We start from the raw sequence: 12,626 nt of genomic DNA, 5'->3' as shown, positions 1-12,626 counted from the left end.
GCCCAAACCAATATACGCTTTTTGCAATTTTTTTACCAAAAATATGTAGAAGAATATATATATTGGCCTAAACTGATGAAGACTTTTTTTTTGGATATTTATTATAGCAAAAAGTAAAAAATATAGTTTTTTTTTTTTAAAGTTGTCGTTTTTTTGTTTTTTTTTTTGTTTATAGCGCAAAAAATAAATACCGCAGAAGTAATGAAATACCACCAAAAGAAAGCTCTATTTGTGGCTACAACATCGCACGACTGCACAATTGTCAGTTAAATCGATGCAGTGCCGTACCGCAACAAATGGACTGGTCATTAAGGGGACAAATCCTTCTGGGGCTGAAGTGGTTAATAAAAGGACACAGGGATCCAGAGCTGTCCTCACCCAGGCCGGTTCTATGCCGATCTTTGGGTCCTGAAGCTGGAATGTTTACTAAGGGAAGCTGCCTGTGACTCCTTGTGGCTTCACAGCCAGTTTCCCACTACACATGTACGAGCCACGCTTCAATTTGTGAATGGTCCCGCAGCCTTCTGGGACCTGTGATGTGTCCCAAAAATCCCGAGACGTGGTGTGGGGGATGGAAGTGGGAGTGTGTGCCTATCAAAACTAGGTACCCACTCCCCCCAAAAAATAAAAAATTATTCTGCCAAATGTGGTAGAGGAGGGGGAGAGAAGAACATAAAGCGAAAGTTCCCCTTTAGTGTGATGTTCCACTTTAAAGTGGAGTTCCACCCACTTTTATAACTCTTCAGCATCCCTCACTAAACTGTGCACTGTAAACGAATTGGATATTTTAAAATTTTTTTTCTCAGCACCTACTGTATATCTGCTGTATTCATTTTTCACTTCCTCCTCCCTGGCCACGGCCCGTCGCATCATTTCCTGTTTGCAATGCCTTCTGGGAAGGGGCGGCAACTTCCTCTGAAACTGCCGTTGCTATGGAAACCTGACCTGAAACCTATTACACTGCTTGTGCTGCACTGAGCATGTGCAAGATCTGCAAGGATGAGATCCAGGAAGAAATACAGTCTGGCTTCAGATGCCCACACTTAAGATGGCCACGGCCTGCTGTAAGTTTATAAAATAACAAACTACTGCTATAAACTAACAAAACAGACCTTAGTTTACAGATTAACTTTACTAGAATACATTAAGCTTATGTATTATTGGGGTATTTTTATTTAAAAAGTATAATTTCGGCCGGAACACCACTTTAAGTCCATCTAAATCTGCTAGTCTAACTCCCCAGACTGTCAATGTTGCTGTCCAAAGGAGTCTGCTTTACTATTTCACCCAGAATGCAGACACCTTAAGACAGGAAGTGTTTTTCTGGCCAGATCACTAGGTGGGGGGAGTCTTATGCCCTGTACACACGGTCGGACTTTCCGACGGAAATGTGCGATCGGAGCTTGTTGTTGGAAATTCCGACCGTGTGTAGGCTCCATCGGACTTTTTCCATCGGAATTTCCGACACACAATGTTTGAGAGCTGGATCTAAAATTTTCCCACAACAAAATCCGTTCGCGGAAATTCCGATTGTGTGTACACAATTCCGACGCACAAAGTGCCACGCATGCTCAGAATCAAGCAGAAGAGCCGCACTGGCTATTGAAATTCATTTTTTTTTCGGCTCGTCGTACGTGTTGGATGTCACCACGTTCTTGACGTTCAGAATTTCCGACCAACTTTGTGTGACCGTGTGTATGCAAGACAAGTTTGAGCCAACATCCGTCAGAAAAAAATCCATGGATTTTGTTGTCGGAATGTCCAATCAATGTCCGATCATGTGTATGGGGCATAAGGCTCCATTCATATTAACACATCTCCAAAGTCTACCGATTTCCAATGTGACTTTGCAGTGGGACTTTGATGCAACTTTGATCCGATTTTACATTCTCTGGACCAAAGTCGCATCAAAAGTGGCACCAAAGTAGTGCAGGCACCTTTTCAAAGCCACTGCGACTTCAAGTCACACCGATTTGAATGGGAGCCATTGAAAAGAATGGGCTGTGACTTTGGACTTGATGTCCAACGTCCCATGACAAGTTGCACATGTGTGAATGAAGCCTAAAAAAAGAAAACTAATGCAGCCACCACATCTAAGGATCAGTAAGCTGCAATATATTACATTTTTGTTTAGATTTATTGCCACTTTAAGTAATACTTACAGCTCTTGTCCCTCTCACAGCCTCTGACTGGGCAGCGAAAGGGGAAGCAGCAGATTGATGAACTCATCTTTCTGTCACTCTGCTCTTTCCACCTATCAGCATGCTCTCTGTTAGCACACAAGCACCATCTCTTTGTTCTGAATGGGGAGTAGGTAAGTAATACAACCTTTTCATGTACCCCCTAGAAATAACAAGCATTTCATCCTTGCACTGCAAGGGAATCCCACTGCGTTCCAGTTCGGAGCACTTTTGTACACCTTAATGCATTTACAAAACAATGCCAGTACTTTTACTATCCTTGTCCCCAAACACTTACCTGGTATCCTTGTCATGACCTCTGAGTGCAGGATCCATCAAGATAAATTCCTGGATCCTTAGCAGACACTGAGGGCAGCAGAGCAATAGGCTCCTATTGCCACCAATCAAACTGCTGGAGGAGGATGCAGGGGCTTGGCTTGCTAGTGCTTTGTGTCTATGGATGCACTTAGCTCAGGGAGCCGGCATGCATGGGGGTCTCCTTAACACACAGCTAACTAAGAAGACACTCACAAAGAGGGATTCTCCCTCTACCAGTCTTGAGTTGTGTTTGCAAGAGCCTGATACCATGTCAAAATCTATGTATTTTTCATAGCTTGTTTTTAAATAAATACCCTTAATAATTCATGGACACAGAACTGCATAAGTTGTGCCAGAGGCGTAACTAGAACCTTCAGGGCCCCGGTGCAAGAAACCATGACGGACCCCCCTGACCCACCCCTTCCATCTGAGCCCCAGCTTTCCAATTTTGGGAGGGCGTCCATGGACATTCTCCCAGAACCCTGCTTCCCGCATGCCCCCTGGACGTGCATCCAGCGCAATCACTTTGGCCCTTTACCATTAGCTGATCACATGTAAACAGACTTGCTGGTTATCAGCAGCCCTTTCCTTCCACGCTGTGTCTGTGTGAGGAAAGGAGAGCCGTTAACTGGCAAGAATGTCAGTAAACTGTTTACACTGATCATCGGTGCAGCCTATCAGTGCCACTTACCAGTGCTCATCAGTGCTGCCTATCAGTGCTCATCAATGCCGCTTTTCAGTGCTGCATTTCAGTGCCCCTATCAGTGCCCATTAATTCTGCCTATCAGTACCACCTATCAATACCACCTATCAGCGCTCATCAATGCTGCCTATCAATACCACCTATCAGTGCTCATCAATGCTGCCTATCATAGCAGCCTATTCTTGCTTATCAATCCCACTTATCAGTGCCCATTAGTGCCTTCTATCAGTGCTCATCGATCAATGCCGCCTGCCTCCTCAGGAGGTCATTGACAGTTATCCCGTTCTCCCCTCTCATCCCGTGTGAGAGAGCAGAAAGGGAGAACTGTCAATGACGGCTCTGAGCTGTATGAGAGACACGCTGTCTGCTCAGAGACCTGCGATTAGCAACCCCGCTAGGGCCCCCCTGACAGTGGCTTAATGCCAGGGCCCAGACGCAAGTGCGACTGCTGCAGCCCTGGTAGTTCCGCCACTAAGTTGTGCCTTTTATATCTGCCCGAAGGTCAGCTTTAACCACTTGCCGACCGCCCTATAGCAGATTTACTGCTACAGGGCGGCTGCGCTGTGCAGAATCTCGTATAAATATATATATATATATATATATATATATATATATATATATATATATATATATATACTTCCGGGTTTTGGGTGCGAGCGCACGAAACCGCTCGCTTGCTCCCGCTGTGATTTTACACAGTGGTGGGCTAATCAGCGGGTCCCAGGAACCCGATCTCCAAGAGAACCTGCTGATCATTCATTACACTGACAGAATGCCAGTCTATGTAAACAAGGCAGACTGTCATTCTGTGAGTACAGAAGACACGGGTCCTGTGTTTCTATAAAGCAGAAACACTGATCCATGCCTTCCACTAGTAAAAGCATCTCCCCCACTACACTGAAACATTAACTAGGCACACAGTTAATCCTTTGATCGCCCCTGATGTTAACCCCTATCCCAGCCAATGTCATTAGTACAGTGATAGTGCATATCGTAAATATCGTTTTAATACAAGTCCTCACTAACCCTAAACTATAGCCACTGTAAATCAATTTATCCTGAAAGAAGGTCCCAGCACTCTGCTCTCTCCCCAGTGCTTTGTCACTGCTCCAAGTAAGGAGCAGGGTTAGTTAAGCTGCTGAAAGTAAAATTGAGCATGAATTACTCCACAGTACCTTAAGCTATAATGGGCAGTGCGGGCTTGTTTTTAAAGCACGTTTACTGTTTGTTAAGAATATCTAAATATTATATATGTGGCCTGGCCACAGTTCTGCTTTGAATGTTTTTTTTTTCTACACTGAGAACTAATAATTGAGGCCTTGTCCACACAGGGCTTGCTCCACAGGGAACATGGCCCCGAATGCAGACAGGTTGTGTTCAGGGTCGTGCACTCACCGGGATGTCAAATAGATTCTATGTCTGTGCAGCCACTGCATTCCAATTGACATCAATGGGACTGCCTGCACGGAACACCTGTGCATCCCCGTGTAGGTAAACATGGCCCTCGCATGAGCATACGCAGTAGTTCGCCCCATATGAATGAGGCCTTAATCCTCATACACACGTTCGGATTTTCCATTGGGAAATGTGTGATGACAGGCTGCTGGAGGAAAATCCGACTGTTTGTATGCTCCATTGGACAATTGTTGTCGGATTTTCCGCGTACAAATGTTGGATGGCAGGCTTTGTTGGATGGCAGGCTTCCGCGGACAAATGTCTGTTGTTGGATTTTCCGAGCGTGTTTACAAACATGTCAAACAAAAGTCCAAAGTACAAACACGCATGCTCGGAAGCAAGGACGAGCCGGAAGCGGTCGGTCTTGTAAACTAGCGTTCGTAATGGAGAATTAACATTCGTGACGTGGCAGATTGTGAAATCTCGAAATGCAGCGCACAATTCTCTTCTTCTTTAATGGGATAATAATGAAACTGCTTTGCTGGTGATACTGATGGAGTTATTGCAAACAAATTTTCAAAGGTTTTTTTTTTCTAGTGATATCAAGAATTATTATTATGTTTTTTTTTTTTTTTAATTTGGGCAAGTTACCACAACACCATTATCCCGTTGTTTTTAAGATCAAAGCTACAACTATGTTGGTGTCCCTTGTCAATTTTGCATTGTATTTTTTTAAATGTAACTGCCTACTCCCAAACTGTCATTTGAAGTAAAACACATAGCCAAGTATTATTCTACACAATTTTTTTTATAGTGCATTAAAAAAAGAAAACAAATAAAATTAGACATGCTATCTGCCAATAGAACTTAACCAAAAAGTGCATTCTATGCATCCAAAAATATAGAAAATATACCAAATCAAATCATTATTCAACCAAAAAATAAAATAATGTCAAAGGAATAACTCCAAGGCCAATAATAAATAACACGTTATCTCCTCCGATTCCGCAACATGGTAGGTTAATCGAACGGCCGTTCAGAAACGAACTGAAAAGCGCACAATGAAAAGTGCGAATCAACACTCACCAAACTTCTGCTAACATGAAATTAGCAGAAGGAGCCCAAAGGGTGGCACTAAAGAGCTGAAAAACAACGTAGTACGTCACTACGTCCATGTTTGTTGGCCGACAATTCCTTGATGTTTGTATGCAAGACAAGTTTGGGCCAACGCCCTTCGGAAAAGAGTGCACAGTTTTGATGGCCAACGATCGTTTGTACGAGGCTTTAGTTTAGCATTAATTGGGTTGGACAGTGGTAAAATAAGAAATGAAAGTTATTGTTATCCCTCATTTTGGGGAATCATCAATCTGCATCCTAATATCAGCCATCTTGTACACTACAGTATTTGTTCTCAAATGTTCTCTGTAGCTTGTTCAAAATCTCCACTGTACATTCAATGAATAAAGGGGTCAGAACGTGGTCTTTAGCAGAACACAAACCGTTAATCTTTGAGCATTTTCTTCTTAATGCACCATCTCTAGCATCTTTTTCCATCTGATGCTTAGACATTAACTTAGGGCATAGACCAACTCTACGCCTTGTAGCTGTCTCCTGCTATTTTAGAGCAAGCATCCATTCTCTCTGAAACTTCCTTTAATTGCCTTGTATTAAAGAAAGCAGTTTGTGCCCTGATTTACACATCTAAATATTTGCCGTGACATCTTTTCTACTTACCAAAACAGAGTATCGTTCACTTGACAATAATTGCTCATTTTATAGTACTTTTCAGACATATTACATCTCCACAGGAAATGCTGTGAATGCGCATTATTGAATTTGCATAAAAATGCAATATCATGCCAAATATTTCATATTCTCTCTGTGTACGATCACATAAGTCTTGGGCGATTTTCCATTACTGTTTATTTTCATACCAAATGATAAAGCCTGGAGCAAGGATGTTTATGAAGCACTTGTATGTCATAATTTGTATTTTGGCAATGGGAGCGACCGCTTTGTAATATGAATCCAATTTCTTTCATATTATTTAGGAGTATTTTTTAAAATGCCGTTACGCCAACTACAATAAACTTGCAAATTATAGCAAGATCTTCTCTTAAAGGTGTAGCCCATTTTTACACAAAGTTGTCCTGGAGTGTAGAACCAGTTATTGTAACTTGTCCACTTAGATATAGTGGTGCTGTTTCTCAACTAGGGTTCCACCTGAGGTTTCCAAGGTTTCCTTGAGCATTGGGCAAAGGCATGTTGATCTCCCGCCTACACTGATCACCAATGTAAGAAGGCAATTTTCTGTGACTAGCTGAAGCAGGGGTAACTTTTGGGCTAAAGTAGGAACCCCTTGAAACTACATTAGGATAAAAATCACCAATTAACTTACATAATATAACAATACCATATTGTTATAGTGCTTTCCTCCCTAAGGAAATAAAGCAATTCTCAGAACATGGCAGATGTTAGTATTCTTGAAGGGCAACTTTGCTTTTAGTGAAGTTGCCCTTTAAATGTGCCACCTCTTTTCCTTTCCCCCAGTGTAGCCCACACACAAAAACAAACCTTAAGCCGGCCATAGACGGTTCGATTCTTAGCCAGTTCAGCAGGGACCAGCCAAGATTCGAACCATGTATAAGCAGGCTGATTGTACCCAAGTTGATTGATCAACTTGGGTACAACCAGCATGTCGGATTTGTCATGCAATTATTGCCATTGACTATAGATGCTAGCAATATTCACTCTGTGTTTCCCCGGCAAGGATGGCTCCCCCCGCCCCACCGGGAGAACACAATAGATCTGTGGGAGGGACAGACAACCCGTGGTTGCAGGAAAGAAAATCGCTCCATCTGTGGCTGTGTTCTGTCCCCGCTACATGTTTCCCTGCGTGTAGCTCGACATGCAGCTAAACCCTCCTATTCTGCAATAAACCAGACTCTGGGGGTTATTTACTAAAGGAAAATCCACTTTTCACTGCAAGTGCACTTGGAAGTAAAGTCGCTGTAGATCCGAGGGGGGCATGCAAGGAAAATAAAAAAACAGCATTTTAGCTTGCACATGATTGGATGATAAAATCAGCAGAGCTTCCACTCATTTCAGATCTACCCCTTAGATTTAGAGCGACTGCACTTTCAAGTGCACTTGCAGTGCAAAGTGGATTTGCCTTTCATAAATATCCCCCTGAGTGTCATTTTGAAGCTTTATTAACAAAACAGGGTGGGTGAAACTATTGAGAAAAAAAATACAGATAAATATATTCAGTAAATGAAGTATACAGAAATACAATAAATAAGCTAGGCTGTAGATGGCGATAAGTAATTCTCACCAGCACTGCTGCATTTAGGGGATGCAAGTGGATGCAAGTTTTAGCCCAACATGTGCTCTGATAGCTGGTTCTTTCTTTCAGTCTGGAGTCTGAGCTCACAGGATGCACCTGTTTCTTTTCCATAGACTGAAGAATGATGGGAACTTTGTTTAAAGGTGAACAGTTTCTAGTTTCTGCAATAAAAGTAAATTTACCACCAGCGCCATCTTGTGGTCAAATCTGATATTGCAGGCAAAACAACCTAATGATTATCCTGCTGGAGGCAGAACAGGTCGGCTTTACTCCCTACTTAACTGGCAGCCCTACAAGGTGTCACATATCTGGATAGGGCTGCACAATAAAGAACTCAGGATCAGGCACAAAGGTGTTTGAGTCTGAAGTTGTCCTTGTAGTGAATATATACAATGTTTTTAATAATTCCAATAATTTGGAATACACAAGGCTTAAAGGGTAAGTTTACCTTTACAGAAAATCTGTAAGGTGAACTTACACTGGACCCCCCCATTCCCCCGGTCCCACTGTACAAAAATCCCGCAATCCCCTGCTGTCAGGCACCAGGACGCCGCTTCACCAGTCTGGGGATTTCAAATCCTTCTGGCTTCTCTTCTTCAGCACTGACAGGATGGGCTAGATGGATTCCGATTGGTCAGCGCCATCCATGTGACGGTGCTGACCAATTAGAATGCCTCCTATCCGTACACGCTGAGAGGTACAGATAGGGGATTAACCTGCGGGGATTTCAGATCCCCAGACCGGCGAATCGGCATTCCGGTGCCTGACAGCGGGGGATAACGGGACACTGGTACAGCGGGACCGGGGGGGTTGGGCAGGGGGTCCAGTGTAAAGTCACTGTACATATTTTCTGTAAAGGTGAACTTACACTTTAAGGCACACTCATGCACGCCTGAGCTCAAAAATGCCTGTTTTGCAGGACTGACTTTTTTTTTCTGCCTCTAAACGCAGACCACTGCTTCTTGCCATGTTTCCACATGGTCATAGTCTCTTGCCTAAAGTGCCTACAGACATTAGAGAATGTTTACAGTCCAATTGGGAAATGTATGTGTACATTTTTTTTAGTCCCTTGCAAGACCTTGGTTGATGCTCCTGGGCCAAGCCTACACGGGGCAAACTTGATAGCCTAGGGTGAATTTTGTTTCCTCCAACACAGGGAGTGCCCAACACTTTCGCTCCCTCTTTTCTAAGCAAAAAATATTAGTTTGCTTAGTGCTAGGCTGCTAGCTTGTGCATGTTTGTAAAAAACTTTTGTTAGGAAGATCTTTGGAAACCAGGTTGTATGTGAAGTGCCTCCACCATTGATTGTCTGTAGGCTCTAACATATACTTGTTGCATTGTCCCTTCATGCTACGACATCTAGGCTATCCTTGATATCTTGTTTATAATACACTCATTTTACAGTGCAGTCATCAAATAGTAAAGTTATGCAAATAAAAAAAAACTCCAAACAATTATGTACAGGAGTGTAAGGCCAGCCATACAAAGAGCAAATTTCTTTCCTGTAACCTAAGAAATGCTCTGAATTCCCCCATCAACACCAACATTGCTGACAGGGGAATCCCTCCCGCCGGGCCATAGTCTTCTCCTGGCGGGAAGGCGTGGGAAGCCGTCCCCGCTGGGAGACGACAGTGATTATTGCTAGCAGCTATAGCAGGCACTAGCGATAATCGCAGGTAAAACCTGGCATGCTGGTTGCACCCATGTTGGTCGATCAACTTGGTACATTCAGCCTGTCCATACACGATTCGAATCTCAGACGGTTTCTGGTGAGCCAGCCAAGATTTGAACCATTTATAGCCTGCCTAAGGGGCCCTTCCCTTAATGAGCTTACATTGAGGTAAGGTAAACTAGATAACAAAAGTAAAGGGAAAAAAGTAAATGCAGATGACAAGACTTGAGGGTAAAGACCTAGGGGGTTGATTTACTAAAATTGAAGAGGGCAAAATCTGGTGCAGCTGTGCATGGTAGTCAATCAGCTTCTAACTTACTTCAGCTTGTTCATTTAAGCTTTGCCAAAAAAGTCCTGGAAGCTGATTGGTTTCTATGCAGAGCTGCACCAGATTTTGCACTCCCCAGTTTTAGTAAATCAGCCCCTAGGGGTTTGATTTACTGAAGGTAAATAGACTGTTCAATTTGCATGGGAAGTTGCACTTTGCGTGGGAACTTTCCCCAGAGCTTAGTGAATGAGGTAAAGCTCTGCTGACTTACATCATCCATAAAGTAAAAATGTTTTGTTTTTTTCCTGGCACGTGATTGTAAAATATCCTTGCAAAGTGAGCAGCATATACGGCACAGTTTGCAATTGAAGGGACAATAAATAAATAAATAAACAGGTAAAGTGACTGCTGCCTTCAAATCAACCACACATTAAAATGAAAGCCAAAAGAGCCCCCAAAAATAAACACAAAAAAAGGCAGTAAAGAGGGTGATTGCATAAAGAGCTAGCAAGCAAACTTCCTAAACAAAGATAGTTGTCGTTATTACTCTCTCCTTAATGTCCTTATTGCATTTATTCCTAGAAGAGGCAATTAAGGGGGGGGGGGGGGTGATCATCAAGTATAAATACAATCCATATATTGGTGTAGAGTCATTCACTTTTAGGTCATTACAGATGACAAGGGGGCACTCTTTACATCTAGAAGAAAGGAGATTGAACCGTCACATATGGAAAGGCTTCTTCACAGTAAAAGCTGTGAAAATGTAGAATAGACTCCCTCAAGAACTAGTTCTGGACAGCTCAGTTTTAAAAGAGAGCTGAATGCAGTCCTAAATGCACAAGACATAACTGGATATTAACTTGTATAGGTAATAATACCAGGGATTGTTGGTCCAGGGAATATCTGATTGCCTCCTGGGGGATCTGGAAGGACTGAAGCTAATTGGACCATGCTTTATAGAGTTTTTTTGCCTTCCTCTGGATTAACTGTGGGTATAGGAATGTGTATATGGAGATTTTATATTTATTTATTTTTCTATTGGTTGAACTAGATGAACTTGTGTATTTTTTTCATCCTGACTAACTATGTAACTACTGTTTGTGTCAGGAGAGTTTGGAAAGCATTTGAAAAATGGAGAGCACTCCAACTAGTGGCAAAAATACAAATTATTAATATGTAATATGTAATATTAACTATAATATTTATATTAACTATAACTTAAAGGGGCTGTAAACCCTCGTGTTAAGGTGAAAAAACGTCTGTCACTCAGCACCCCCGTTTTACTCACCTGAGCCCGTTCGTTCCAACGCCGGAGACGCGCTCTAGCTCTCTGCCCGGGGTTCTTGGCTCTTGATTGGATAGATTGATAGCAGCGCAGCCATTGGCTCCCGCTGCTGTCAATCAAATCCAGTGATGTGGGAGGCGGGACCGAGTCCGGCATTCTGTGTCTATGGACGCAAATGCTGGACTCAGGAGCGCACCCACAAGGTGACCCCCCGGGAGAGCGCTACTGCCAGGGGGTTTACCGATGGGAGGAGGAGCTGCGAGCGCCGCCGAGGGACCCCAGAAAATGATGATCGGGGCCACTCTGTGCAAAACTAACCGCACAGTGTAGGTAAGTATGATATGTTTGTTATTTATAAAAAAAAAAAAAAATGAAGGTTTACTATAATGGCTAAAAAGTCAAGAAAATATCAGCTGTGGACAAATATAGTGGTCTTATAGAGACCTGATTTATCCAATAGCTGAACCTTCCTCACCCAAGAAGCTAAAATAAAGACAAAAGAACTGTTTTTAAACTAGCTGTATTTAAAACTGAATTTAATTATTAGATTAGTTTACATACCTGGCTTAACATTTGGCTTTTAATATGTGATCTGAAATCAGCTTTAAAATAATAAGCAAGTTGGAAAAATGTACCAAATCAAAATGTATAAGATAATGTTAATTTATCTTGCAGCTCTCAGTAGAATTTCCATCTTTGCGATTTGCAGCCCTGCAGAATGAAGTAATCCTGCATTTTCATGGTCTATTATAGCAGCCTAGCCTGGATGCCTGAAAGGCTATTCAAATCTAACAGTAAAGATCTTATCCTGGGCCACTGCTTTTGTTTAAATTCTTATGCTAGCTTTTTCCTTTCCTTTCAGAAAGATTTTCTGCCTGCAGCATCGGAGACAAACTGGGAATCTGTCACAAGCCCTGTCTCAGTAAGTAATACCGTGTGTCAGTGCGCAGAATAAAATAAATGCGTATACTACTAAATAAACAGCATGTTCCTAGTTATTATCTGTACTGCCACAGTCACAAAATACTCTGATGTGCACTTTTTTTTTTTGCATCTCAAATTTCAATTTGACAGGTATTATGCAGAATGAATTCTTTAAAGGATTAAAATGATGACGGAATTAAAACAAGAACTCTTTGGTTTAAAGTGATATTCCAAATTTTAAACCTCTGGAAATGCATATTGTAAATTGATATTTTTTTTTAAATTACTAACAATTTCATTCACCTCCCTGGCGGTATGATTATTTCAGATTTTTGCGTCTCAAAGCGGTACAATTATTTTGCATAGAAATTTGGCGTTTAATATTGTAGGTCTGTAATTCTTAGCAATAACACAATTAGATCTGTCCACCAAGAATCTAGTAGACATCCCGGGTATGATGAAGTTTGAAACACAAAATTATAAATTATAATATAATAAATAAATATAAATAATTAAAAAAAAATAATATAATAAT

At 42.0% G+C, this 12,626-nt stretch overlaps 1 protein-coding gene across 1 annotated transcript in view; it reads left to right on the top strand.

The window, feature by feature from the left end:
- Positions 1 to 12,626, top strand: part of PDGFD (platelet derived growth factor D) — a 392,123-nt gene that overhangs the window by 290,963 nt on the left and 88,534 nt on the right. The window contains exon 4 of the mRNA XM_073613110.1: positions 12,030 to 12,089. Coding sequence (XP_073469211.1) covers positions 12,030 to 12,089 — 60 coding nt within the window. The remainder of the gene's footprint in view (positions 1 to 12,029; positions 12,090 to 12,626) is intronic.

This window comes from Aquarana catesbeiana, linkage group LG02 (assembly GCF_042186555.1).
Source record: "Aquarana catesbeiana isolate 2022-GZ linkage group LG02, ASM4218655v1, whole genome shotgun sequence".
In the NCBI taxonomy this organism is placed as follows: Eukaryota; Metazoa; Chordata; class Amphibia; order Anura; family Ranidae; genus Aquarana; species Aquarana catesbeiana.
Note: the sequence above shows the minus strand (reverse complement) of the source record. Positions and strands in the feature narration are given on the sequence as shown.